We start from the raw sequence: 26,794 nt of genomic DNA on the forward strand, positions 1-26,794 counted from the left end.
TATTCCATCTAACTTCATTCTTTAGATTGTATTTAGTTTAGTGAATTTGAATTTTAGGTAAGAATTTTAAAAATTAATTGCAAATTTCTTTGTATTAAAAAATTTCTTAAATGCATGAAACAAAATAAGGAAACCAAAAATGGTGCAATACTAAAACTGAAGCACTTGCCCCAAATCTAAAGAAAAAAGAATAAATATATGTGCGTTTTGCAATTTTGAAGAACTTTAGTCCTTAAAATATGATAAACGAAAAATGTTGTACCCGCCAAGTACAAGATCTTCTTAGAGTGGCGCACCTGCTTCATTTTACCGTACACCATCTGATCCCCGCTCCACTGCCGCTCGTTTACTTCACCTGACGCGCCTTCCCCAGCGCGTGGCGCGTGATTTGGAGGAGTTTGTGAATATATAGGAGAGTGGCAGAGAGATGCTTCGTCTGCATTCCTAGTCCTACCCCATCTCTGTTTCCGAGCAGGACTGTAACTATAGCCAACTGAGCTTGTTTCTTCTGGTGGGTTTCCTTCTTTTATCTTCTTTCGGGACATGTATATATATATGAGTGCTAACTCATACATATACGTGTCTAAGCGTTTGTGAAGAATTTTAGCTGAGGATTTGCTCTGTGTTGTGTGGTTTTGCGTGAAGAATTTTAGCTCTGAGGATTTGCTCTGTGTTGTGTGGTTTTGCGTGGAGATGGCGGCCAAGGATGAAGCGATGGAAGCTCTCAAGAGGGAAGCAGTTGATTTGGTATGTGATGCTTTTTTCCAACTTTTGTGTTGGATAGGTTTCTACTCTGTTTTGTTGAGTACTGTGTTCCTCCTCTGTTTTGGTTTGAATTTTGCTCTGTAATTTTCGTTGAATTTCGACTGTCTTGTGTCTGTAGGAGAATGTACCGCTCGAAGAGGTGTTTGAGAATCTGCGATGCACGAGAGAGGGGCTTTCGTCGGAAGATGCTAACAGAAGGCTAGAAATTTTTGGCCAGAACAAGCTTGAGGAAAAGGAGGTGAGAGTTTCAGTGTCTTCCTTTTTTTTTTTTCCCTCTCACCTTTCAACTCTACTTTTTGTTTCAAGATTTTTCTTTTTTCGTGAAAATTTGATGGAAATTGCAGGAGAGTAAGATTCTGAAGTTCTTAGGGTTTATGTGGAATCCTCTGTCGTGGGTGATGGAAGCTGCGGCTATTATGGCCATAGCTCTAGCGAACGGAGGAGTAAGCTCTAATAACTCCATCTCTTAATTACAGTATTTGTTTTTTCTGGTTTTCCTGCTCCCCACTTCCGCTTTGTCCAATAACTAAAACAAGTACACTATTTTATTTGTTTTTATCTGGTAACTTAAACAAACATTGGATTCTGGCTGTTTGTTTATCTCTATGGCCGTCTTTCTGTATCTGTATCATAGTTTAGTCGAACAGAGTCATCAATTTGATGATTACTTGTAATGATTTGAAGAATACTTGTAGGGAACTAGTCATCCCTTTCTTCTTTCTTTTTGGTTGTTCTTAAATTTTGGTGTGTGTTCTGCAGGGGAGACCACCAGATTGGCAGGATTTCGTAGGAATCATTACTCTCCTTGTAATAAACTCAACCATAAGTTTCATAGAAGAAAACAATGCTGGAAATGCTGCTGCTGCTCTCATGGCTCGTCTTGCACCCAAAGCAAAGGTGCATAGCTCATTCTAGCTGCAGAGCACATTTATGTGTGATTTTCTGTATTCACATATTATGGAATTGCGCACTTCCAACTTGGAAGACCAGATTACATGCTTAGTAATTGATATCTTTAGGTTCTTCGTGATGGGCACTGGAACGAGGAAGACGCAGCTGTTCTTGTTCCTGGAGACATAATTAGTATAAAGTTGGGCGATATTATTCCTGCCGATGCTCGTCTCCTTGAGGGTGATCCATTAAAGATAGACCAGGTCCTCATTTGACTTACAGTTTCTTGATTTGGACTGTTTGCTTTCTGCATGTTGTTTTCTTTTGTTTTTCTTTTTATTGTTTCAGTCCTTTTACTTGCTCTGTTCTGCCTGAATTAACTTCCTATTTCCGCTTGCAGTCTGCTCTGACGGGGGAATCCCTTCCAGTGACAAAGGGCCCTGGAGATGGTGTATACTCTGGTTCTACTGTCAAACAAGGGGAGATCGAGGCGTTGGTCATTGCAACAGGTGTCCATACCTTCTTTGGCAAGGCTGCCCACCTAGTAGACTCGACCAACCAAGTGGGACATTTTCAGAAGGTGAGCACCAGAGAGACTATGCTCAAATCACTATCATCAGAAGCATTATATTGCTTTGGGATTTTAGGAATTGATTCATTTTGTTTATATGCTCAAACTTTTTTAAATGTATGCCTAATGAAATATAGGTACATGTAAGTATTGGAGTATGTCGGATTAACTGTGGCTTTCTTTCTTGAATTTTATCCTTTTCTGCATTTGATTTTGGAAATATTCTTTTGGTCTCTCACAAACAGTTTTTGTTTGTTTCTTGAAGGTCTTAACTGCTATTGGGAATTTCTGCATATGTTCTATTGCTGTGGGAATGGTCATTGAGATCATTGTAATGTACCCTATTCAACACCGTGATTATCGTCCAGGGATTGACAATTTACTTGTGCTTCTTATTGGAGGAATTCCAATTGCAATGCCAACAGTGTTGTCTGTTACAATGGCAATTGGTTCTCATCGTTTGTCCCAGCAGGTAAGAATTTCTTTATTATTTTGGTTGAAGCTTCTATCTTAAGTTTTCTGCTATTTATGTTTTCTCTTGTTAAACTTTCAGGGGGCCATCACTAAAAGAATGACAGCAATAGAAGAAATGGCTGGCATGGATGTGCTTTGCAGTGATAAAACTGGAACTTTGACATTGAACAAACTAACTGTTGACAAAAATCTTATTGAGGTCGAAAAATAGTCTATAGTTGGTATATAAATTTGAATTTACCTTTTGATCCTGCTTTAACTCTCTGTATTCCTAACTGTAGGTCTTTGTGAAAGGCATTGATGCAGATACTGTTGTATTAATGGCTGCCCAAGCCTCTCGATTGGAAAACCAAGATGCCATTGATGCTGCAATAGTTGGGATGCTGGCTGATCCCAAGGAGGTGTGATGTTTTTAATAACTCTTTTTGCGGTTTGGTCTGTTCCAAAAAAAGTTGCATGATTATTCTCAGGAGTTGATGTTATGAAGTACCATAATTAGGCTCACCTTATATTGCTTTCAGTTTGCACTCTTATATATTTAAATTGTGTTTTCACTATGCATATATTCAAACAACAGGCAAGAGCTGGAATTCAGGAGGTTCATTTCTTACCATTCAATCCAACCGATAAGCGGACAGCTTTGACGTACATCGACAATGGAGGTAAAATGCATCGAGTCAGCAAAGGTGCCCCTGAACAGGTACAGCAAAGTCCTACCAACAGATTGTTGTTTCTGTTGCCAAGTAGTTGTCTTTATCAATTATGTATTTGGTTTCCAGATATTAAATCTTGCATACAACAAATCTGAGATAGAGCGTAGAGTTCATTCTGTCATCGATAAGTTTGCAGAGCGTGGATTGCGATCACTTGCAGTGGCATACCAGGTGATGTATTTTTGAGTTAATCCCCAGCAGAATTGTATACTAAAGCCAGGTGGGTGGTGGAACTTGTTCTCACAAATGACTTTCTTGACGCAGGAAGTTCCTGAAGGAAGGAAGGAGAGTCCTGGAGGTCCATGGAAATTTATAGGACTCATGCCCCTTTTTGATCCTCCTAGACATGACAGTGCTGAGACTATTAGAAGGGCACTCAATCTAGGCGTAAACGTTAAAATGATCACTGGTGAGCATGTTTTATCTGAGTATTTTTGTTGTATCTATTTTGTTAAACCACTTTCCATATGAGAGTTGAAATGAATCTGAACAAAATAATTTAACCAGTGTTAAGTACAGGGTACTAATACAACTGCCAAACTCATCTTTGTGTTATATCTTTCCTAACTGCTATGTTTTGATTTGCTTCCTCAACTTCTATGCTTCTTGTCTTTTAAAGTTAACTGATAAGTGCTTACAATGTTTTGAGTCCTTTTGACCATAGCAATTAATTGAGATGTTTACTCTTGAATGATCAAAGTTGATACCTTGATTAAAGTTTGCACATTGTATTGTTTGCCATAGCTAATTTTCTTTCGAGAAGTCCAGGGAAAAAAGTAGTTCACTTAATTGGCACTGTAACTTCATGGAATTAAGTTTATGCTTAAGGAGTTTCCAAACTAGATCATGTCTATTTCTTAACATCAGAAACATAGTTCCTTGTTAAGGTTTTATATACTGGACTTGTATCACTAGTTACTATATCTCTAAACATGCAACTTCCGTTTTCTCATAAGACCAACCTGTTTTACCCCGTGACAGGTGATCAGCTAGCAATAGCGAAGGAAACAGGGCGTCGTTTGGGAATGGGAACCAACATGTATCCTTCATCATCTTTGCTAGGACATGACAAAGACGAGTCCATTGCTGCTTTGCCTATTGATGAGTTAATTGAAAAGGCTGATGGCTTTGCTGGTGTTTTTCCTGGTACGATTAGTATTTCTTCTGTAGCTACCACTGCAATCCTTTATATGGATATATTTTGACATTAACCTGAGAAAAGACTCATAGTCTGCATATCTGGGTTTGGAAGTGGTTGTGATGTTTGTCTGTCAATCAGTTGCATAGATCACCTTTATCAGCAGTTTATTATTATTATTGCTTTACTACTTTATTATTATTATGCTTGATTTATAAGATATTTTAGCAATTTACTTTATCATTTTCAGAGCACAAGTATGAAATTGTCAAGCGTTTGCAAGCTCGGAAACATATATGTGGGATGACTGGTGATGGGGTGAACGATGCCCCTGCTCTTAAGAAGGCTGATATTGGAATAGCTGTTGCAGATGCTACTGATGCTGCTCGAGGTGCATCTGACATTGTCCTGACTGAACCTGGTCTAAGCGTTATCATCAGTGCTGTGCTAACTAGCCGAGCAATCTTTCAAAGAATGAAAAATTACACGGTAAGTCTTCACAGCCCACCTTCCTTCATGCCATGGCTATACTTTTCTTGTATGGGGGTGACAGACGCGAACATAATAACTCAACTCCACGAATGATGGTCCCCCTGCTTTTTTTAGTTGCTTGCTATGCTAACTACTTCCTCTACGTGTGCAGATATATGCTGTTTCCATCACAATACGTATTGTGGTAAGCCTGCAAGAGAGTTGTTCAGTCTAAATGTCATGCATAACTTTTGTCAAGTTAATTACTGGGACATGATCATGGTATATTCTGTGTTGAACAAATTTTCCATTTTCTTTTCTTGCTGATTATTTAATGTTCCATTTTTACAGCTTGGTTTTATGTTGCTTGCACTCATATGGAAGTTTGACTTCCCGCCATTTATGGTTCTGATAATTGCCATACTAAATGACGGTACGTAGTTGTGCCTGGTTCTGATAGCTAAATATATATTTATGCTTTTTTCTTGTCTCAGTGACTTTTGCCATCTTGTGCTTAAAGAAAAACACAGGCCTTGTGATAGGCTCTTGTGATGATTAGTGGAAAATTTGAGACACTGGCTCATGGCTTTGCAGGTACCATCATGACAATATCAAAGGATAGGGTGAAACCATCTCCTTTACCAGACAGCTGGAAGCTTTCTGAGATTTTCACAACAGGAGTTGTCCTTGGTGGCTACTTAGCAATGATGACAGTCATTTTCTTCTGGGCTGCGTATGATACCGACTTCTTCCCTGTAAGTATTTCTTATTCAATATTAGCTATATATAGGACCATTCCAACTCTGCTTAGGGAAGTGGTTATTTTTGGAAAGGATGTTCATGGTAATGCAAACTTATATATTTTAATATTTCATATTTCATGTTTCCACGATAGGAACTGCATATGGAAGACATTTTTATCTGTATGCATTAGTTTGGACCCTTGATATTAAGTTTGTGTTTGATGCTGTATCATAACTCGTGAATGTGCATTTTCCACATTTATGGCAAGTATCCTTGTAACTTTTACTTTGGTACACGATCAAGAACTCTAGTAACTGTGTTTTGTTGCATTGATATCTTGCAGAGGATATTTGGAGTTGAGTCTCTTGAGAAAACTGTTAACCCTGACTTCAGAAAGCTTGCCTCCGCAATATATTTGCAAGTGAGTATAATCAGCCAGGCTCTCATATTTGTGACAAGGTCCAGAAGTTGGTCCTTTGTTGAGCGTCCAGGGCTTCTTCTTGTTGGGGCTTTCCTCATTGCGCAGCTTGTAAGCAAACTATACTCTGCTTTTGTTCTTTATTGGAAAGCTACCAACTATCCTGTCCTTACGTCAACACTTATTTTTTATGGCAGATTGCTACCCTGATTTCGGTGTACGCAAACTGGAGCTTTGCTGCAATAGAAGGGATAGGCTGGGGTTGGGCTGGAGTTATATGGCTCTACAATATCATATTCTACTTCCCACTTGATTTAATCAAATTCTTCATCAGATACGCATTGAGTGGAAGGGCTTGGGATCTTGTTATTGAGCAGAGGGTATAAAAACTACCAGTTCATTTTCATTATGCATATTTATGAAGCTTCATTTAATCCTTCTTGTGATGTCCACTTCGCAGATTGCCTTCACAAGGAAAAAGGATTTTGGTAAGGAAGACCGGGAACTTAAATGGGCACAAGCGCAAAGGACACTCCACGGGCTTCATCCACCTCAGACACAGTTTGGTGAACGTAATAATTACAATGAACTTAATCAGATAGCTGAAGAGGCTAAACGACGAGCTGAGATGGCAAGGTATAAACAAATCCCAATTCGATTATCAAACTTCATCATTTCTAGACAACATCTGTACAATTTCCAGCCCATACAAATTGTCATGTTCTTAAAGCTGTGTTTATCCTTGCTGCAGGCTCAGAGAGTTGCATACATTGAAAGGCCATGTTGAATCTGTTATAAAGATGAAGAATCTTGACATAGACACAATTCAGCAATCATACACGGTCTAAGAGCTCTGAGTGCTTTTAAGATATAATCTAGGCTTCATTGGTTGTGCTCTCTTGTTTCCTTTCAGTCGAGCTCTGAGATACCAGTCGTCTCTTCCACCGTTTTTTTTTTCTTTTCTTTTAAAGGGGTTGGGGGTCGACAAAAGCACAAGTTAGGGAATGGAAGGGGACTGCGTAGCTCTTACGGACAATGCCTACATGTATACCTCAAAATATTGCTCATTTTTGTTTTATAGGTAATATGAGATGCGAATTCATACCCCCTCCATTCTCTCTCTTGATAATATTATGATGGTTCCATATCTTATACCAGTTGCTTTTTATCTGTTTCTCTTGTAAAACGTTTATACGGAGCAAGATTACCCAAATTACACTGACGCAAATGCTAGTAGATTTTTGAAAAGCAAATTTAGGGGCTTCTCTGTCTATGGTTGATGATTTTCTTTCCTTGCTTTAGCAACATAAATAATGTTGGTATCACCTGCAAAGCCAAATCCTTTCACAATTCACAGCCCCGAACAATTATCCATTATAATATGGAGATCAAGCCTGTCAAATATTTGAATGCTGAAGTAACATAAAACACTAATTAATTTCGGTCCTTTATACTCTTCATATCACATCACTAGAAATGTCACGAGTCCCGCAGTATGTGACAAATAACCCTACGGACACAATCTCTTCCTGTACCCAAATATCGAAGGAGATAAGAGTTCTGGCATTGCATGACATGCACGGGGATGTAGCTCAGATGGTAGAGCGCTCGCTTAGCATGCGAGAGGTACCCCGCATCTCCACTTCTTGGGGTGATTTTTGTATTTTCGAGTTTCTTAACAAAAAATCTTGAGCATGGGTCTGGCCGTCTCTGGTTATCTGGTCCTCATCCTCCTAGCCTCACCAAGGTATTACTTACTACACAAGATTTAATCACACAACTTAGAAAAGCACAGATTCCGTGAGTGATTTATCACGCGAATGCAGGCTTCTTATACACACAGAAAAAAGAGGTGGAGGCTAATAAATGACTTGTTGGCCAGGGATGCGTGACACTTCCCATTAATCATTATTATTATGTTTATGTATCCAATGTTGCTTGCGCTTTGCGGGTTATAGCTTCTTGATGATGATTCATGAGTAATGTTGAATGCGACGCGAGTGAGCAAGATTTTTCTTTTTCATAAAGAATTTTCTCTCTTCGGAAAGAGCAAATTTTACAGCTGAGTTAATGAATCATCCGAGCAATACCAAATACATACACATACCCATCTAATCTGCACTACAAATATTCAAATTTGACCTTTACACTCCCGGATCCAGTCACATATCAATTGTTTAGTTTCTCCTATTAGATTACATAAAAGATCAGATGCATTTGAGAATGGTAGATTGGTTCTCGCCATCAGGATTTCCTCCCTCCTACGCGTTGCGAATCCTTCATCCTAAGTTCTGGCATCCAGACCACAATCACTGCCAAAGATAAATGGGCACTCTAAAATGTTGTCTTCATAAAGAAAGTAAATAGAAACACAGTGATCTACTCGTAATCAAGTCTGAGTTCAAAGGGCATGCATAGGGCCCTAATATTGAAGCAATCGAGCCGACGAATCAATAAATGTAACAACAACATCAGCCAAATGAATATGAAAGCCCCCGAAAAACTAGACATTTTTTCCATTTTTATTAAGAATAAAATGGACATGGAGCAATACAAGGACACATAAGCGCGGTCACATTTCAATTACTGATAATGGTTTACCAACCAACAGTAACCATGACCACAACATTCTTCTGAGATCAGGAGGAGATTTAAAAAGGAGAAGTGTCATTTCAATAAAGCATGAAACAGTAATACAATAACAAGTAGGCAGGGTTCAGATATTAGTATTTACTAGAGATTTCACAGTTTGATTGGTTTAACAGAACTACTGGAAATATATAAAAACAGAATCTCTCTATAACCTTGTCTACTAGCACAGTTAGAAGAAAAGGCATGTACTCATGCATAAATAATCATCTCTACCTGTTGCTTGATGATTATTTGAAGAAATCCTTAACGAAATCAGATGAAGTATCCCACAGCTTGCACTTATTCCCCTCTCCTTGTAATGAAACAAGGCTCTCCTTATAAGAAAAAACCCAATAAATGAAAAAGCCATTTTCTTTTCTTCGAGCTTCAACAGTCCTCAATTTCTGGGTGTAGACATTGTACAAAGTCAAGAGTGAAGTTCCTGTTTCTAATAATACCTCACTGTTCTTCCAGAAACCAAGTGGCCATTTGATGTCCTGGAAAGGGCCAACTGTTAATATTTTAGTCCAGCAACCTTCCTTTTTCATCACCCATACATCTACACATTTATCAATCTTATCTAAATCACATGATAACAAGGCTATCGAACTGTCATACAAAGCAAGATCCCCTTCTTTAGATTTAATACAATCTGGCACCTGTATTTCTTGAAACTTCTCACTGCTCATGTCAAATGCAAGGATAGCAACATCAGTGTCATTAAACTCTGTGAGCCAATAGTAGACTCCGTTCAAGTATGTATTACACAGAGATCTATATGCACAGCGACTTGAATTAACCAAATCCACATCCTCAAAATGTCTCCAGGAATCACTACCCGAGTTGTAAACTGAAACAAGAGAAGGGTAGTGTGGGACATCCATTTCTTCGTTCCAAAAGTATTGAATTGAAACAAGCTTGTAATCTCCACTAGAAGGGTCTAATCCAAACCCCGAAATACTAACCACACAGAATACGCCATTTAAGGGTCCCATAAGAGCTGCAACTGTAACAGGCATCTGTAGATGATCAGGCTCTTCGTATTCAGAAAAGATTTCATCAACATACAAGGCGAATACATATCGTTCCTCATCAGGTCTGTAATGCCGAATAAGTAGGTGTTCTTGATTGCTCTCCTGGCTAAAATGCTGATTTACGAAAATCGCGCTTCCGATGAGGGCGTACCAGTGCTTGCAAACACATTTCAACTGCAACAGGGTCTTCACAGGCAACCTCAATAGAATCTCCATTATCACATCTTCCGGCAAATCACCGTTCTTGAGGCTTTCCATATAGCCCGAGAAGTTATGAGTTTCGTTATACTAAAAATTAATTAAAAAGGAAAAAAAACTCTGTTGGGATGACAGAAAGTATGGAAACGAACCACAGGACAAAGTTGTTTCTTATACAAACAAAGTAAAGGTAACCCAAGGGAGCAAAAAAGCACTCACCACTAACAATATTGTTTCATTATTTTTTCCTTGGAAAACCTTAATACAGATCTCGAATCAAAACTAAAGGCATATAATTCATAAAATTACTAGTGTATCAGACCAGATTTTTCATCTTAATGCGATACAAATATACACGCGCACGCGCAAAGAAACACACAAATCAAATGTCGTTTTTAATCCACGTAAATTACATCTGCGGACTAAAAACCACATCAAATTATTTTTCTCTTTTCAAAACGATTCCGGAAACAAACAGAAAGAATAAAACGCATAAACCCAAGAAAAACCATTTCTAGAGAGAGAATTTAAAATAAGAACTCCTAATTCCAACCTAAATCCCACGATTACCAAAAAAAAAAAAAGAAAGAAAGAAAGAAATAGCAGTATAGATTACAGTTTGGAGTTTGGAGTGAACATGAGGTGGGCGTCGACGGGTGAGTCAATCTACAGACAAGTGCGGATTTAGCTGGAAGGGGCGCTGCATGAGGTTGCCGACACCTGTCCAAAGTGAACTTTGTAAGGAGAGGAGTTCCCAATCCCCTAGGCCCTCGGTGAACTGGAGAAGAGAGCAGAGAGAGAGAGACAGAGAAGTATCATTTCCATATGTCGTACGTTTTTATGCAATGAATTGGGTAGGCAAATCAAATCATTTTTAGATTAAATAGGCTCAGGCTCGGAATGAGTGTAAACACGACTTCATTTTTATCCTAATAATAATAATCCAATATTTCATGGAATGAGCCATAAATATCATACATAACTGACTTTTTTCGCGTATAATTAATATTACCACGAAAGGAAATAATGTTTAAGCTGATATTCTTTCGAATATTTCCCACATTATTACTACTTCAACCCCATATTCTGTTGCCATATACACATTAATTTTATTTATTACTTAAAAAATATCTTGTTTCTATTTCTCACGTTTATGCCCCACTTTCTTAATCAAAAAATTGAAGAGTCGCATATAGAATTTTATTGATTCAGATTTTTTCTTCGTCCCAAGTTTATGTCTATGTTCATTTTGTCTATATTATCTTGCTTTTTATTCTTTACTGTGTTGGCTCGTGAGGATTATAAGACAACATTCAACAATCAGTAACCAAGCAAAAGTTGGTCCCAATTGGCACCATCTAAGACTACTAGTGATTTCGTTGATATGTTCATGCAAAGAAGGGATTCTTGGCGACAGGCAATCAGAGTAAGAAATTATTGGTACCAAGCAACCAACAAAACCTTCATTTTCTGAAAGAATATATTAAGTTAGAGTAAAAAGAGTTTGATTTATAATGGTACAGAACAAATGAAAATTTGGAGCCAATTGGACATGTGATGTAGAGATTCTGTAGTTCATGGCGTCCTTTTGATGCAGGGCTACGTGTGCTTTTGCTTCAAAAATATGTAACCTTGTGCGTGAAAAATCACCAAGTACTTGTCAGGATACCTTCCTAGAAAGATTCTTGAGTCCACATCCAACACATTTAAGAATGACAGTCTCTGTTGATGGATCTGGCTTTATCACAAACTTAACGCCAAGAAAATCTCTGATGTGTCTAAGGACTTCTATTGCATAAGGTGCAAGCTTCCCAACACGAACTTTTGAAACATCCTGAGGACACAATGCACAGAGAAGGAACAATAAACCCTGCAATACATAAAATCCATATCAGAGAAACAGTAAAGAATATGTAATATTGCAAATATCATCTGGGGTTGGACGATCTTGTACGCAATATTGAAAATATCATCCGGAGTTGCGCAATTTTGTCGTATTAGAAAAATTTGGTAACATGCATATCAGAACTCCAGATTATGATTGATTCTCATTAATTTTAAATACCCACACCAAAAGTATCTTTTAAAAGCCATACAAGAAAAAGGCAGGCTTAAGTCTTACAAGTTATCAAGCTAAATAAATTGATAATCCAATAGTCATCATAACTATCCAACTTATTGGGGCCAGAGGGGAAGTCTTGTAAAACAAACCTGATGAGTTGAATCCACCACGCCTCCTTGTTCAATCTCACAAAGCAGGGCTGATGCAATTTCTTCACCCACATCCCCCGGAGGGCTCAATTCTTTCTTCTCATCCTCAAGTTCACCCTCGTCCTCCCCTCGAGCATAAGAAACCGCCGTATCAGCAGAGATGACACAACCTGATGTGGTCTCAGCGTAAAGTGAAATTCCATAGCCGGGTGACCTGCAGATGAAGCCAAATTCAAAATGGATAAGTTGCGATCAGCATTGTAGTAAAGAGTTCACAGAATCTTCTTTATTTACATTTCAAATGATATTGGTAATAAGCATACTTTCCAGCTTGCTCTCCAGCTTTATGGTCAGTAAATATGTGAACATCGGGTAGCAATCGATTAAAAATACCACGAGCAGCATGTATCATGGTATTCTCAAACTGAGCAGATACTCTAGTTGAGAAGGTGATTCCTCTAATCCTCTTCACCATGCCCTCATCTATCCAGGTAATTGCCTGTCCAACATAAAAAATAAAAAATAAAAAATGAAAATAAAAGATACATCTGACAATTTATCCTCTACCATGTGTGTGAGAGAGACAAAAATGAAAAAGGGGAAGAGAAGATAAACAATAAAAATAAAGCATGGAATCATTACTTTTAAACTATCTACGATTGGGACTGAAAGAATAACTTGTCCACCACCATGTGGAGGCACGCCCCGGCTCTCTATTTTGAGGTCCAGTCCTTCTGAAGGTACTCCAAACTGCTTCAACATGGGTAAGGTAGCAGATCGAAATGTATCAACAGATGGGTCCTTTGAATCATTTGTAATACCTAATAGGCAGGCAATCCTTAATTAGGAATCACTCAGATAGAATTAAGAGCATCACAGGTTCAATAAGTAGGAGTAACTCAGTTGTCACAAAAACATAACCTCCAGCTATAAGCAACTTTTAGAACCCAGGTGAACTACAAAACTGAATCAACCAAACTAAACTACATTCTGTTTTCAATGTCTTTAGTTGTTCAGTTCTCACCTTGCAAATATTGGTCTCCATCCAAGTGTATGTTACTAAAGTCTTACTGGAAAACTTCAAATAATTCATCCCCTGACATTCTTAGTATCACCTAAGGCAGACACCATTAGTCTCTTGACAAATTAATAATTCTTACTCATTAGCTCAAGTTCTCATCTTTTTAATTCCAAAAATGATGATGAAACCAATGACAACTAAATTACATGCAGCCACTAACAAACACAAAAATAGGGAACAAAAGAAAACACCTTTGAGCCTGATACTCAGGGGCTTCTTCCCAAACAAACCTAATACAACCAATGGCTCCAAGAAATAACCAATGGACCGGCTGGTTCCGCAATCATGAACTAAATGCCTACCACTCATCACAATCCCCGGCTTGTACTTCAGTTTTGTGCCTGCGCACAACCAAAAAGAAAAAAACATCCAATGAATACCTAAAACGAAGTCGATTAAGCATATAGGCATTTGCTTGTATCCTTTACCGGTTTCATTAATTTCGACAACGCAGTCATCGGAAACTTTTTCAAGGAGGCGCAGGAGCGAGACCTCATGCGGGCGGAGGCCAGGCCACGTTGCGTCTGCACGTATGTCCTCGATAAGGATGGGTGTAGAGGATAGAGTGGACAGGAGGAGCCGTAGCCTCAAGTTCTGGCTTCCTTTCAGCCTCATATACGAAAACTTCCCCATTCTTGACCAACTAATTCTATTTTTCTACTATTCTGCCGGTTCTAGTGCTTCCCAGGTTGGGTACTTGATTCCCGAGGAAGGGCGGTGCTCCGGCGATTCGGAACTTGGCGCCGCCTCAGTGGAGTAAAGAAGACTGGGGAAGAGGTTTTGGGCTTTAAACCCTTGAAATGTACAATTTGGTCTTCCTCCTTCAATATTTATTTTTTATTTTTATATTTTATTTGTGTAAATTTTTTATCTTAGGCTTTCTATATATAATATATATACATATAATAAATATAATATAAAATAAATATGATTTTGACGTTGATTTTTGTCTCCAAGACACAAAATATTAAATATTCATCATTTATATATACATATATAAAGAGATGTGATTTGACAATATCAAACACACAATATTTATTTTAAATTATCTCTAAAATCAAATCCAAACATATACTTATTTATTTTATATTTCTCTTTTTATATTCAAACCATTCAGAAAACGAATCTAAATACTATGCAAGGTTTCATCAATAAATTCACAATCATTACTTTGAGTTCATCGGGGTAAGTACATATCATACTCATTTTATATGAATAATTGTAATTTATTTATTATTTTTAATTATATTATCATATTAATTAAATTGAAATATTATTTAATTTATCGAGATACTAATATGATTATATGTATTACTGATTTTAAAAAATCAAGAAAAATTGAACAATAAAAAATAATTTTTTCTATAGTATTAAACAAATAATTTCATTATTTTCATAATTCTCTTTGCCCCCCTCTGAAATGGAGTAGGAGAAGGGGGATTGCAGCATAGTCCAATACATTTACAAATAACAATCGTATCAACTTGTACTCATCAGTCGTGACATATGTTAGCAATACACATAATTGAATATAATATTAAATTATTAATTTTTATTCTCAATTAATAGAATTCAATCATAGTGTAAGAATAAATGCATGCATTACTTTTTGTTATTAAAGTATAGATTAATTACATATATGTTGGTAGAACCTTATTAGCAAGAATCAATTATAATGAATTTACTAATAAAACCAATAATCTGAGCTTTATAATTCAATTCACGCGAGAAAATATTATTTCAGTAAATAATTTATTCGCCTACACATCCCCACAACATTTAAACTCTATTTATTTTCTTCCTATAAAAAGAAAAAAATAAGGGAATCTTGGTCGCATGATTAACAACACACCTTACATATTTATTTCTAAATATTATCATTAAAGAATAAATCTTGGGATCATAATTGCCTTTTAAATATATTAAAAAATTTGTTGTAATTGCATGTAAATTTGTTATGAATAAAAATATATCTCATGGTATGGCAATAGTGTGGGATCATATTTGATGCAAGAAAACATGACGTTAAGGACAATGACAGAGCACGGCAACCGAAATTGTTACTCCCACTTGCCAGAAGCTGTGATTCTGCATATTCTGCTAAGACTGCCAACAAAGTCCATAACACGCTTTAAACGCATTAGCAAGAACTGGGCTGCCCTCATCGGGAGCTCGTATTTCATAAAAAAGCACTTCAATCACGAGGACAATAAGGCTAAACTCCTTGTCTACCACTACAGACCCGATCTCCAACAATGCATTTTCACTTTATACCAGGATCCGACATATTCAAGGTACGAGATGCCTGACCATCTACAGTTTCATAATATAGTGTCAGTGATCGGGCCCGTGAACTCCATATTTTGCGTGGTTGATGAACACGTTGGAGGAATGAGTTTGTGGAATCCTACTATACGTGAATTCAGGCCGATCCCCGCAGCAGGCCCGGATTGCCTAAACAAGTATTGCGCTTATATGAATGTATATGGGCTGGGGTTTGACCCGTCAAGTGATGATTACAAGGTGGTTTGGATCCGAAAGTTTATGGACCCGACTGCTTCGACATCCTCACTGATTTCTCTGTATAGTCTGCGTGCTGATTCGTGGAGGCATTTTAGAGATACTGATTTTGGCATTGTGGTTCAGAATATGAGTGAGTCTAAATGCAACACATATGTGAATGGAGTTTATTACTGGCTGGCGGATGATGTGAGATTCAGGTATTATATTCTAGGATTTGATATGCGAACTGAGGCGTTTGTGGAGATGGATGTGCCTGCTTGTATTACTTCTTTGTATGTGAATCTTTCTTTGTACTCCGGTGATATCGCGATCCTGTCGTTGGATGTGCAAGACGAGGGGAAATCTATTGATTTATGGGTTAGGAAGGGAGAAGGGTATTGGGTGAAACAAATGGCAATTGGACCCTTTTCATTTTGGGATTTCAGCTGGCCGTTTGGATTGTGGGAGAATGGTGAGTTAGTGATGGAGACGAGCTCTTCGGATTTGGTGCTGTTGAATCCAAATACGCATCAACTTTGGAATCTTCATATCCAAAGCGAGTATGGCCATACTCGCATGTATAGTTACAAGGAAAGCCTTGTGTCAATCAGAAGAAGGAGCCAATGTTCGGGGCTGTAAGAGCTGAAATGATTAATAGCCAGTCTCCAACATTACCCCTCGCTTAACAATATTCTAATCTGTAATAATGCCCAGTACAGACTAAATTAGGAAGATACATTCACAAAACTTTCAGTTTCCTCATAAATCATTATCGTAGGAAATGAGTAATTCATGTATGCCGTCCAGCACTCTTAACTACCATACGATTTTAAATTAGTCTAAGTACTTTCAGAAATAAAAAATTCTTTAGAGACACCAATCTGTACATACAGCTCACAGATTACGAAACTTTCCCCCAGGCAAAGATGTTGATAATGCTTAGTAGTGCATTAATGAGGAAAGGGAAAACTATAGCACAAATATTTTGCACACACCTTCACCAAGAAATGATAGAGGTCTTGATTGCAGAAAACATGAGGGTCAGAGCAAACAACAAAGGATATAAATTCACCTGATAAAATTTAAAAAGAGAACTCCAAAAAGTTCAGGCAACACCCTAGATTATTTCTATGATTACCAATAAGCCGCCAAAAGAACCAGCATCAAGCATGTCTTTGGATAAAATCCTCATTCAAACCATCCAACCACAAATCAGAATCACCACTTATGGCTTGAGAGCTAAGGCCACCCCAAACTTAGCACTCTTGTCGATAGACTTGGTGTCCACCTCAGTCGACACAGTGATGAGCGACTTCGGACGCCATTCATGTTGGATCAACGCACTAGCCTTGCCAAAGTTGTTTACTCGTGCTTTCACCATGGTCAATGGATCCAAGGAATGTTGAGTACCAACGGTGATGGTATTCTCATTACTTGAGAAGCTATGGGTCACCTCTGCACCAACAGCAGTGTTGGTCAATGGGTTAACTGTGTGATAGTATGAAGCGCTCAATGTGTCACCCTTGTCATTCCTGGAGCAAGAGGAAGTAGTCTGTTAACCCTACTAAACTACGGGTACACCAAAAAGATAAAAGAACTACAATCAATTTGATCATGCCAGAATGCGAGCGCTCAACCTCACATCCAACTGTTCTTGATAGATATAATAAAAAATATTAATCGGGCAACAGACCACTTACAATGTCAAAGCAGCAATCAGATCAGAGTTTGTGAAGCTGGCTCCAAAATTGCACTTGGTGATAGCTCCTTCCTTGGAGTCAAAAGACACATCACTCCCCACAGCAAGTTTGTTGCTTCCCAGAACAGCAGAGAAGTTCACAATAGGGTTAGCAGTCAACCCAACGCTTGAGCTTATTCCCGCATAGTCATGCAGGTATTGAAGTTCCAGCTACAATGGTCAACAAGAGAAAATTAGACAGGAGGTGTAAAATGTAATATATCAAAGTGGTAGACATTTTCTTACTTTGCCAGACCTTTGATCAGGAACTCTAAAGCTTAAGATAGTCTTCAGTCCAGGAGCAGGCTCGTCAACTGTTACAGTGGTCAGGAGCTGCCATTGGCTCCACAAATCAGTCAAAATTCATCCTCGGAAAATAAATCCAGTTTAGAATTATTCAACAACTTTTAAGAAAAACTTATGGAACACCATAGACAAGTCAAATTACTCTGAGCTACTTCTTGGCCCTACGAGAAGAAATTTTTTTAAACTAAAATATCACAAAACATAATCAATGAGATTCTACTGGCACAATGCATACATTGGAACTGGTGTCCACTTTGATATCAGTGGTGACATTCTTGTGCTTCAACTGAGTATTGACATCAGCCAAAAACAGGTCACCTTTCTTTATTCCTGTTGAAGTGAGAGTCTGCAGCAGGGGGAACAAGAGAGAAAAAATAAGAAAAAAAAATAAATTGTAAAAGTACAGAAAAGAAATCAAGATATCCAGAGATCACCATAAAGTATATTGCCAAATATAAAGAAAACAACAAGAACCCAAACAGCCACCAGAAAGTAACAAAAACCATGAATAATTATACTTGTCGAAAAGCTGATAAACATAGACTTCAGCCACAATTTCCTTTGGGGAGACTAAAGATGAATCAAAGAATTTGACATCACATGAGTATTATGAAAAAGGAATCAAATAGAAACAACTGATTGAAAAACATTTCCTCTAACTATTTATTATTTTTCCTCAAAACCAAGCACAAGGTATATTTTCCTCACAGAATTCAAGATCCAGCAGATTACTAACATCATATAAAGTGGCACAACCAACTATAACCTATATGATGTGTTTTTCATGAAAGACACCTCTCCACAATTGCGTCCAAAGAGCATAAAAGTTACCAAATTGAAACCAAAAACATTTGAATATCATAGAGAAATCAACTTAGTTTACTAGATTCACCAAAGAGTTCACAAATGTGAGTAACATAAAGAAAGCAACGTAAAGGACCTCATATGCTACCCAACACACAGAACTTAAGAGTCTCAGAAATCAATCATGGAACACACATAGTTCAGACTTGGCATTTAATTCAAATTCAGAACCACCTGTCTTGGTTACCACACCTTCAAACATATTAGAGAAGGCATTACACCAAGTATAACACACAAACCAATTTTTCCATGAATAGTTTTTACTTCGGAACTGAATCCACAAAACACAACAAACAACTCAGGTTAAACTACTGGTGTTAAATTAACTACTTATCATAATACCAAATTGGCCAAAAGATTTACAGAAGCATGTCTACATATTACCAGATACTTATCAAAGGATGCATGCCCGTTAAAAGCTGCACAATTACCACACGAACTCGATTCTACATAATATAGACCAATAATAATGACAAACGAACAAATAGATTGTCCTCTCACGCATTAAATGCATAGTACACCATAAGGCCGTACATAGATCAAAGTATTTAGAAGTATCTCTACAAACACAGTTTAGCAACAGCATAAATTTAAAATGCACATAAGAGAAAACACATAACATTCACCAACTCCCACTTCCTCCATAAACCCAAAATAAACCTATTGAAAGAAGAAAACAGTAAAGTTTCTACATGAAGTGAAGAAATAACTAGTTAAAACAGTATATCCAAGTATTAGCCAGCTAAATCGGATAACTCATTAGAATCTCAAACATAAATCACAGCTCCAGCCAAAAACAAGAATCAGATCCGTAAAAAAACCACAAAAGTCACTTACAACTCCAGTGGGAGAGTATGTGGTGATTGTGAACTTGTGGTCGCTCTGGTAATCCCTGTACAGAAGATCTAATTCCAGCAAAAGAAACAGAATTACATCAAAACAAACAAAAATGCAAACCAAAAAGTAAATGAACCGTATCAGATATTTTGATAGAAAACCAGTGAAAACAAAACACCTCGAGCTCTTTTGCCAATATCGGAGTAGAGACCCGGACCCTTGCCCATGATTTCGTAACCTAAAATTGAGAAACAGAAGCTCCGGAGAGAAATATGAGAGAGAAAGAGAGAGAAATGTAGAGAGAGAATATATTCGTACAATTGCCTTAGTAGCAACGTGATATAAAGAGTGGTGGCCAAGCCCTAATTCATTTTTGAAGGGCGTGTATGCATGTATGTGTTCTTCACAGAATCTCATCTGTTGATGGGGTCGGGTTGGGGCACCCCTTTCTTAGACACCGTTGATTTAATTCATGGAGTGTGGAATAGAGGGGTATTTGGGGGATTAAATAACACGTGGCAGTGGAATGTTTGGGTGCTGGTTTGTTGACAACTCAAAATCAAAATCGAATTTGAGGGTTTAATTGAAATTTTTCTTCGCTGTATTGTTCCTCAAGAAAACCTTACGTAATCCTATCCATAAATAAAACCTTACCTAATATTGCGTTTGAAATATTCATAAATTTCAATGAAAAAAGAAGGCCAAATACATTGAATCAAGGATAATAAACTTTGGACTTCCTTTGGGCTATGGGTCCGATTTTTCGACTTTTAAGTTCAGTATTCAATTTCTTTTGAGTAATATATTGGTACTCGATATAAATTTAAAATCAAAAATAGTATTCAAATATTATTTTTCTTAAGAAACATAGAAACAATAAAAAATATTCTTTGTAATAATTTTATATTTATAAATTATAATTTATATGCATGATGTGACTTTATATTTTTAAAATATTATATAAAAATTACTATCAAATTATGATATCAATTTATCAATGTTAAAAAATAGTATAATATCACAATTAATGTATAAAATGATCCAATTTATAATATGAATAACTTGATAAGCAAATTAACAAACTCATATATTATTTTCTCTCTTACTTTAGATCAAAAATAATTCAATTTAAACGCCCTACCCATATTTTGGGCTTCGAGACTAATTAAATTTTAGTTTGATTGCTTTCTTCAAACGTATTGGCTATAGTGCCGATAATGAAGCCAAGTACAATGATCAAGAGCTCATGTATTATGGTTTGGTCATTCGTAGAAATAAGTTTGAAATAAATATACATATTAGAAATGTTATGATTATTTCTGATAAGAAAAAATAGTTATTTTGATGTTTGTTCTGTTTCCTTTTTCAAACTGTAACGTACAAATATTTATTTGAAAAATGAATTTATTTTTTAGTGTTGCAAATGACTGAAGATGAAAATAGATATAAAAGTATGAATAAGAAACAAAAATAAAAAGGAGAGAAAGACCCATTGCGATTCAGCTAATAATGGAAACCCCAAACGCGACTTCAGCTGAGAGCTAAAAGCTCGAGTAACAAATTTATGAAACTGGATATTCTGGAACTGACGAGAGGAAATTCCTTTCAATTCGGTGCTCTGCAATTCGTGAAGATTCTCATCTCTCTCTGGATTGGAGTGAGAGACTTCGAGAGGAAATTACTTATTGATTCTGTGATCTCCTACTGGTTTACTCGATATGCTGCAATTTTTTGTTTCCTCCTTTAGTTGATGTAAAGAAATTCTACATTATTATCAGGCTTGTTTTTCTGGATCCCCCTATGGTTCTGCTTTAGCATAAACATATAGCTATAGGTGGTACAAGTACAAATGCAAAAGGTTGTTTGTTTGCTCTTCAGCATTTGTTTACTCCTATAGTCATTTATTGTTTCTGAAAAAGCAGAGCTTGTTCTTGACCTGAAATGAATGATTTTTAACATTTATTAGACAGAATATATTGCATAATTGGTGTGTTTCATACAGATAAAAACAGAAAACAGGTTTGAAGATTTTGTTTGTGTATATTCAGAGTCAGGTGTTTGAATCTACCCTTACAAGCTCAATGACAGAAAGAATATCACTTCGAATAATGAACAAGATTATGTCAATGTTTCTCCATTTTGGTTGTCTATAATACAAGTGCAGTAACCACTTCGCTGGTAAAGAGAACAGCAAATTGACCGCATTGATAATGCTCCAGGAAAGCTTAGAGCAACAGGGTCCTTTGTCAATCACTTCCAGGTTTATCTCCTTTCCTATTCCTTCCTTTGCTTTCTATCAGCTCCTTATTAGATAAGTACTGCTGTGTGCATAGTTGTTGGTTGCTAATCAACTTTAAAGCTATGTTACAACAATCAACCAAAATAGTATTAATACCAATGACAACATTGAGCTGCTGTTTGTAATATATCTCCTGAATAATTGTCCGAGTTGCCAGCAATACCTTGTCTTACAAACCCAGCAGGAAGTAGTATGCTAATCCAATTGGAACTGCTATGAGCAAACCAAATATAACCCTACAGACAGGAAAGGAGAGTTTTTAATATATATATAGTTCTATGAGACATTACTGTTACTGAAAGTATCAAGTACCCTGTACTAAGTACATCTGGATGTAGATTATACTCCTTGGCAAATACAAATGGAACAATCCCTTGAGGCAGAGCTGCCTGCATCACATTTAACAATGGCCTTACATTAGTGTAATGTGAAGTAACCAATAATTCTTAAATATTGCTCTAGGAAAAGGGATTGCCACTTATGCACCTGCACAATTGCCACTTTTAGTAATGTTCCTCTTAGTCCAAGGGCGACTGAGGGCACAGCCATGAGGAATGGTCCTGCTAGAAACTTCATGGCCATAGCTAATACTGCTTTTCGAGTACCACATGCTATCACTCTGGCTTGTGATGCCATGAAGAGGCCTACCAAACAAGAATGAAGTGGTTGAAGAAATTTCTGTTCTCATTTATATAAAACGCTTCTAATGTTAGTGCAACTTTAAATTGTACCTAAGCTGAACATAGCCATTCCAAGTCCTCCATCTGATAATAGTGATACTGAATTTTGAATTACTTTAGGCAATTTTACTCCCCACCTGCCAACCATTTCAGAGTCATGATGTGAAACTTAGAATTTATCCATGATGTTCGGTGAAGGAATTTCTTTTACTGTAACGTCCAGAATTTTACTATAAAATTAATCTCCCTATTGAGGGCCTGCAATGATAACTAGTCTGTAGGTTAATTGGCCTAGTTTTTCACAATCAGCAAGGTGCTTAACCTGTGGATTAGTTCAAAACTTCCCCTTTTAGGTGATGTATCCATCTATTTTCACAATCACTTAGGAATGTAATTATCTTGTGAAGCATGACTACCTAGTTTATGGACATGCTTGACATATCCAATCTGGTATTGTCATCAATGTCGTATGGCCCTTTTCCCACACTAAGCCAAGTTACTAATTGATGACCCCCACTTATTAAGTGGTTCGTCCAATGCTATATATAAGGTATAGAGCTCGTATTACCTGAAGTGTATGCTTGCCCATATAAGCCCTGCCAAGGTGGCATGAGTATTGGGATTTCTGATGAGCTTTTTTCCTACTGTCAATAGAATGATTCTTATGTTTCTTTTCATCTGATTTTTGAATCTTCCACCTTCCTTGTCTCCATCTATTCTTTCTGGTCCTTGTGGGCCCTCCAGTTCTCCTACACAAGGACAGTTCATACTTTTCAAATATGAAAATTGAAGGAAAGATAATGGAAACCTTTATTTGTTCACTTTGTATCATAAATTCTTTAGCTTCAGACTTTGACATTGAGAAGGGGAAAGATAATTCCTCATTCTTTCCCTCGAGCTCATTGTCGAAGCTGTAATCTTATGCAAACGAACAAATTTCATGTGTATTGTGGTAGTTATGCTAGGACCTTTTGCTCCCCTACTAAGCGATCTTAGTGGATGTAGTATCACAACATATCAACTAGCAACACCTATATATAACTACAACGTCATAAGGAGTGGCATTACCAACCTGTAAAGAGAGGTTAATAATTCTGGACTCTCTCCTATAAAAGACAGTCCATTCTGGGAGGTAAATAGTGCCTTACCCTATTCCCTCACGAACTCAGGAATAGGGAAGGCGAGAGAGCTTGACTGCAGTTCTAGTCCAGTAGGTTTTTAAATCCTTGATTTAATTGATAAACATTATTGTAAGTGATAATCAGGATCAGCTTCTTCAAACCTGAGGAGGAACGTCACTCTCTGAAATGTATGGTATAAAACCTGTAATTCTCAGTAAGGCTTCTGTAATTGATTATATCCTAATTGAAAATGTTGCTTTGGTGAAGAAAAGAATGCAAGAGAACCCACCCACCAGTATAGCTGACAGTTTCTAGGAAGGGTTTTTCATTCATTGGCAATATGGCTGATCAGTTTCGTGAAGGAGGTTATTCTGTTCAATACATTATTTGGGCTGCTTGATGAAATGATTTTGTTGATTCAGTAATTGCTTATCTGATTAGAGTATGCTATGAAGAAACTCCATGATGCTTCACTACTTCTTTTATCCGGAGTTATATCCATTTCATTTTATGCTGGTTCATCCTCATGTTTTCAGATTATTCTGTTTGCTGTTAATTGATTAATATTTCCAAGATTTCTGAGCTTAAAATTAGACTTTTTATATCCGAAATCTAAACTGAAAAATATGCCCTAAAGACAGATACATAGTAATGGTATAGGTCTGGTTGTTGGGGTCTCAATATGTGTGTGAATAGTGGTAACATTGGGGAAGCAAAACTCAGTTTAGTAGGGCCCAACAATAGCAATATCTTATAGTGAATAAATTATAAAAATGTGCTCGACAGTCGACATTTTACTCTCTTGACTACGAACCTTGAAAGAAGGAACATGTCATAGAAGCTAGACGAGTATCAAAATCAGACCTTCATCTGAAGATAACTCTGTACATACCTGTTACTTCTGAAGGTGATGTCATATTGATGGATTCCTCTGTGGCATCAATCTCAAAAAGAATTAATAGCAGGTTGTACCAAATTAGACTTTGTAACACAACTATCTGAGCCAGGAGTATTGCCGCTTCTTCCCCATACATAGCCCTTATTAGTGGGATTCCTAAAATTAATGTATTCGGCAATGTTGACAAAGAAAGACCTGTGATGACCCAACTCAGGTTTCCTCTGGATCTTAATTTGGCAATTACTGCCAGAACGATGAGAGCAAGAAGCTTTTGGAGGAAATCAGCAGATACAAGTTTCAGGTTCATTCTGTAAGGATTGTTTGATGAGATCACCTGGAAGGATAAAAGGGGAATTGAAAAATTTGCAACAAATTTATTGATGCCGGCGCATTGATCTGGTGTAAAAAGCTTCCACCATTTTATGGACAGATATGCTGCAATCATGGCAACATACAGGGGGATAATTGCAATGATAACATGGTAGACATCAGCTAGGGTTATCATGGCTCTTATGTGGTTGGGAGTGATAATTTGTTGTCTTTCATATTTTTCAGATGTCTGCGATGAGGCTTTATATGCTTGTTTGATTGGGTGCCTGATTATTGAAGGAAAAGGTGGCAGATTACCTCTTTCCAGAGAATCTTCCTCAGCTATTTTTCATGTACATCTTCTGGACAAGTTTCTTGCTGGATATTACTTTCTCATTCTGATCGCTAATCATTAGAGCTTATGTGAAATTTGATCTAATTGATGAACAGTTTACTGATATCAACCTGATTCAAAAAGTTGATTCCAGTTTTCTTCTTGTGGTTGTTTCCCTTTTGCCTTATTGGTTTAAAGCATATAGACCTAGATCATAGGCTTAGATGTGAGAATACCATAAAGGAAAAGAAATTCTTGTTTGGTGAATGTTATCCTTGGTTTAACTTTTCGTTTATAATCGTATTAGCTAATAATTTCTCATGAGCAACATGTTGAATTGTGTTTAATGGTTATTTTCAGAGTGAATTTTTTTCTTCTTGTTCTTTATATTCTCCTATAGTTTGTTTTTATTGGCTAACTACTTAGATGCTTATGATTTCCTTGGATTAATGTAATCTGTTATTGTTCACCTATATATAGGTTATTCGTTAATCCACAAGTTGGATGAAAATTTGTGGCAGGTTTTTTGAGGTGGGAGGAATAAAGAAGTGCATTGCAAGGGAAGTAAGTGAGATCTTGAGTAATAACTACAGTGAAGAAAGCATTTTTGCTATATATGTTAAAAGTGTGAGAATAAGTGTTGTGGAGAACTGCTGTCTAAAGTTTGAAATTATTGCCAGAAAAGTCTTTGCATTTCTTCCTCAAGCTCCCCCTCTCTTTTCTTTTTCTTTTTCCTGTAAAAGAATTATTAAAACTCTTAAAACTTAGAGTTTGGTCATATGTTGAAGTTGAACTGCTACCCCAAGCCCCAGGGGGTTGGGTTCAGCCTGGGGTTTTGGAATTTGAATCTCTTTGGTGACATCGGCCTAGGTAGCAACCTCTGGTTGTGGGCCATTCCTATGAAATTCTACTCGTGTTAGAAATGGGATATGCATTTTCTTTTTCTTTAAAGATTTGAACATAGTACGGCTTTGCTGTAATTATTCATAAAGTATCGACATATTATATAAATATGCATGTTAACACACACACACACACATATGTATATATATGCACGTATGTATTTTACAGCAGATTCGTGGAGATATCAGATAAAGTGTGCTTCCGAAGAAAAAAAAAGAGTACTGATTTTATTAAATTATGCAACTAAAATTAAACACCAGAGTGGAAAGCATTACATTCTATATTGAAAATGAAGAACCTCTATGTACATATATAATAGATATACATATAAAGAATTTAGAGGAGATGATATGATTTAATATATAAGGACAAATAATAATACTAGTAGTAGTGCAGTATACATTCTGGTGCGTTGTAAGAATGAGTATATGTGGCACATAATGTGTGCACAATTAAATTAAATTAATTATTATTTAAGTAAAATATTAATTAGATAAATAAAAAAATTATTAAAAAATAAAAATTAGCAGACCATAAAATTGAATACACCAAAAGAGTATTTTCAATTATGTAAAGGTATAAATAGTAGAAGAAAGGAATAATCCCACTTCAATTTACACGTACCATAAATTGGAACCGCTCACCCTCTCGCTCTCTTTCTCT

At 36.8% G+C, this 26,794-nt stretch overlaps 6 protein-coding genes and 1 long non-coding RNA gene across 11 annotated transcripts; 3 read left to right on the forward strand and 4 right to left on the reverse strand.

Moving 5' to 3' along the window:
• On the forward strand, nt 357-7,337 carry LOC105177206 (plasma membrane ATPase 1). Of its 2 annotated transcripts, XM_011100264.2 has the most exons (22): nt 357-511; nt 646-747; nt 884-1,003; nt 1,110-1,208; nt 1,525-1,662; nt 1,785-1,919; nt 2,057-2,236; nt 2,493-2,699; nt 2,781-2,900; nt 2,983-3,102; nt 3,279-3,401; nt 3,481-3,585; nt 3,679-3,823; nt 4,396-4,560; nt 4,803-5,041; nt 5,196-5,228; nt 5,375-5,456; nt 5,618-5,778; nt 6,111-6,296; nt 6,383-6,565; nt 6,646-6,821; nt 6,937-7,337. In XM_011100264.2, exons 2-22 carry the CDS (start codon nt 694-696, stop codon nt 7,031-7,033), a joined length of 2,868 nt encoding a protein of 955 aa, XP_011098566.1. In that variant the 5' UTR covers nt 357-511; nt 646-693; the 3' UTR covers nt 7,034-7,337. The 2 variants fall into 2 exon arrangements, with proteins under 2 accessions (XP_011098566.1, XP_020554656.1); XM_020698997.1 differs by lacking the exon at nt 357-511 and having other exon boundaries at nt 525-747.
• LOC105177207 (putative F-box protein At5g62060) lies at nt 8,187-10,923 on the reverse strand. 2 transcript variants are annotated; one of them, XM_020698998.1, is made up of 3 exons: nt 10,665-10,923; nt 9,051-10,138; nt 8,187-8,497 (listed from the first exon to the last, which is right to left on the reverse strand). In XM_020698998.1, exon 2 carries the CDS (start codon nt 10,106-10,108, stop codon nt 9,065-9,067), a length of 1,044 nt encoding a protein of 347 aa, XP_020554657.1. In that variant the 5' UTR covers nt 10,109-10,138; nt 10,665-10,923; the 3' UTR covers nt 8,187-8,497; nt 9,051-9,064. The 2 variants fall into 2 exon arrangements, with proteins under 2 accessions (XP_020554657.1, XP_011098568.1); XM_011100266.2 differs by having other exon boundaries at nt 9,051-10,100; nt 10,665-10,921.
• On the reverse strand, nt 11,515-14,134 carry LOC105177208 (probable RNA 3'-terminal phosphate cyclase-like protein). Its single transcript, XM_011100267.2, has 6 exons — nt 13,769-14,134; nt 13,532-13,681; nt 12,902-13,080; nt 12,583-12,758; nt 12,260-12,473; nt 11,515-11,918 (listed from the first exon to the last, which is right to left on the reverse strand). The coding sequence occupies exons 1-6, from the start codon at nt 13,971-13,973 to the stop codon at nt 11,709-11,711; spliced, it is 1,134 nt and encodes a 377-aa protein (XP_011098569.1). The 5' UTR covers nt 13,974-14,134; the 3' UTR covers nt 11,515-11,708.
• On the forward strand, nt 15,321-17,028 carry LOC105177345 (F-box/kelch-repeat protein At3g23880-like). The gene has a single exon (XM_011100468.2). The coding sequence runs from the start codon at nt 15,348-15,350 to the stop codon at nt 16,479-16,481; it is 1,134 nt and encodes a 377-aa protein (XP_011098770.2). The 5' UTR covers nt 15,321-15,347; the 3' UTR covers nt 16,482-17,028.
• On the reverse strand, nt 16,839-19,981 carry LOC105177209 (mitochondrial outer membrane protein porin of 34 kDa-like). The gene is made up of 6 exons (XM_011100268.2): nt 19,766-19,981; nt 19,588-19,655; nt 18,122-18,232; nt 17,827-17,913; nt 17,543-17,751; nt 16,839-17,374 (listed from the first exon to the last, which is right to left on the reverse strand). Exons 1-6 carry the CDS (start codon nt 19,812-19,814, stop codon nt 17,068-17,070), a joined length of 831 nt encoding a protein of 276 aa, XP_011098570.1. The 5' UTR covers nt 19,815-19,981; the 3' UTR covers nt 16,839-17,067.
• On the forward strand, nt 21,069-26,221 carry LOC105177212. The gene is made up of 3 exons (XR_849035.2): nt 21,069-21,847; nt 25,141-25,247; nt 25,750-26,221. It is a non-coding gene; the product is annotated as an uncharacterized LOC105177212 (long non-coding RNA).
• LOC105177211 (probable auxin efflux carrier component 8) lies at nt 21,845-25,141 on the reverse strand. 3 transcript variants are annotated; one of them, XM_011100271.1, is made up of 7 exons: nt 24,580-25,141; nt 23,135-23,315; nt 22,618-22,703; nt 22,373-22,530; nt 22,199-22,275; nt 22,050-22,122; nt 21,845-21,946 (listed from the first exon to the last, which is right to left on the reverse strand). In XM_011100271.1, the coding sequence occupies exons 1-6, from the start codon at nt 25,088-25,090 to the stop codon at nt 22,056-22,058; spliced, it is 1,080 nt and encodes a 359-aa protein (XP_011098573.1). In that variant the 5' UTR covers nt 25,091-25,141; the 3' UTR covers nt 21,845-21,946; nt 22,050-22,055. The 3 variants fall into 3 exon arrangements, with proteins under 3 accessions (XP_011098573.1, XP_011098572.1, XP_011098571.1); XM_011100270.1 differs by having other exon boundaries at nt 21,845-22,122; XM_011100269.2 differs by having other exon boundaries at nt 21,845-22,275.

Source organism: Sesamum indicum, linkage group LG15 (genome assembly GCF_000512975.1).
Source record: "Sesamum indicum cultivar Zhongzhi No. 13 linkage group LG15, S_indicum_v1.0, whole genome shotgun sequence".
Taxonomy (NCBI): domain Eukaryota; kingdom Viridiplantae; phylum Streptophyta; class Magnoliopsida; order Lamiales; family Pedaliaceae; genus Sesamum; species Sesamum indicum.

Bases quoted from the DNA above. Each gene is read 5' to 3' on its own strand.
- LOC105177206 (XM_011100264.2), top strand. From the start codon at position 694: ATGGCGGCCAAGGATGAAGCGATGGAAGCTCTCAAGAGGGAAGCAGTT. The intron at 1,004-1,109 runs GTGAGAGTTTCA...TGGAAATTGCAG, and splicing joins ACAAGCTTGAGGAAAAGGAG to GAGAGTAAGATTCTGAAGTT. The intron at 2,700-2,780 runs GTAAGAATTTCT...TTAAACTTTCAG, and splicing joins CTCATCGTTTGTCCCAGCAG to GGGGCCATCACTAAAAGAAT.
- LOC105177207 (XM_011100266.2), bottom strand. From the start codon at position 10,687: ATGTTCACTCCAAACTCCAAACT. The intron at 10,101-10,664 runs GTAATCTATACT...CTATATGGAAAG, and splicing joins TTCACTCCAAACTCCAAACT to CCTCAAGAACGGTGATTTGC.
- LOC105177208 (XM_011100267.2), bottom strand. From the start codon at position 13,973: ATGGGGAAGTTTTCGTATATGAGGCTGAAAGGAAGCCAGAACTTGAGG. The intron at 13,682-13,768 runs GTAAAGGATACA...GGTTGTGCGCAG, and splicing joins TGTCGAAATTAATGAAACCG to GCACAAAACTGAAGTACAAG. The intron at 12,759-12,901 runs GTAATGATTCCA...TATGTTGGACAG, and splicing joins CAATCGTAGATAGTTTAAAA to GCAATTACCTGGATAGATGA.
- LOC105177345 (XM_011100468.2), top strand. From the start codon at position 15,348: ATGCAAGAAAACATGACGTTAAGGACAATGACAGAGCACGGCAACCGA.
- LOC105177209 (XM_011100268.2), bottom strand. From the start codon at position 19,814: ATGGGCAAGGGTCCGGGTCTCTACTCCGATATTGGCAAAAGAGCTCGA. The intron at 19,656-19,765 runs GTGTTTTGTTTT...TGCTGGAATTAG, and splicing joins TATTGGCAAAAGAGCTCGAG to ATCTTCTGTACAGGGATTAC. The intron at 18,233-19,587 runs GTAAGTGACTTT...CCCCTGCTGCAG, and splicing joins CATACTCTCCCACTGGAGTT to ACTCTCACTTCAACAGGAAT.
- LOC105177211 (XM_011100269.2), bottom strand. From the start codon at position 25,090: ATGATAACCCTAGCTGATGTCTACCATGTTATCATTGCAATTATCCCC. The intron at 23,316-24,579 runs GTATGTACAGAG...GTCCTTGTGTAG, and splicing joins ATCACCTTCAGAAGTAACAG to GAGAACTGGAGGGCCCACAA. The intron at 22,276-22,372 runs GTGCATAAGTGG...AATGTGATGCAG, and splicing joins TAAAAGTGGCAATTGTGCAG to GCAGCTCTGCCTCAAGGGAT.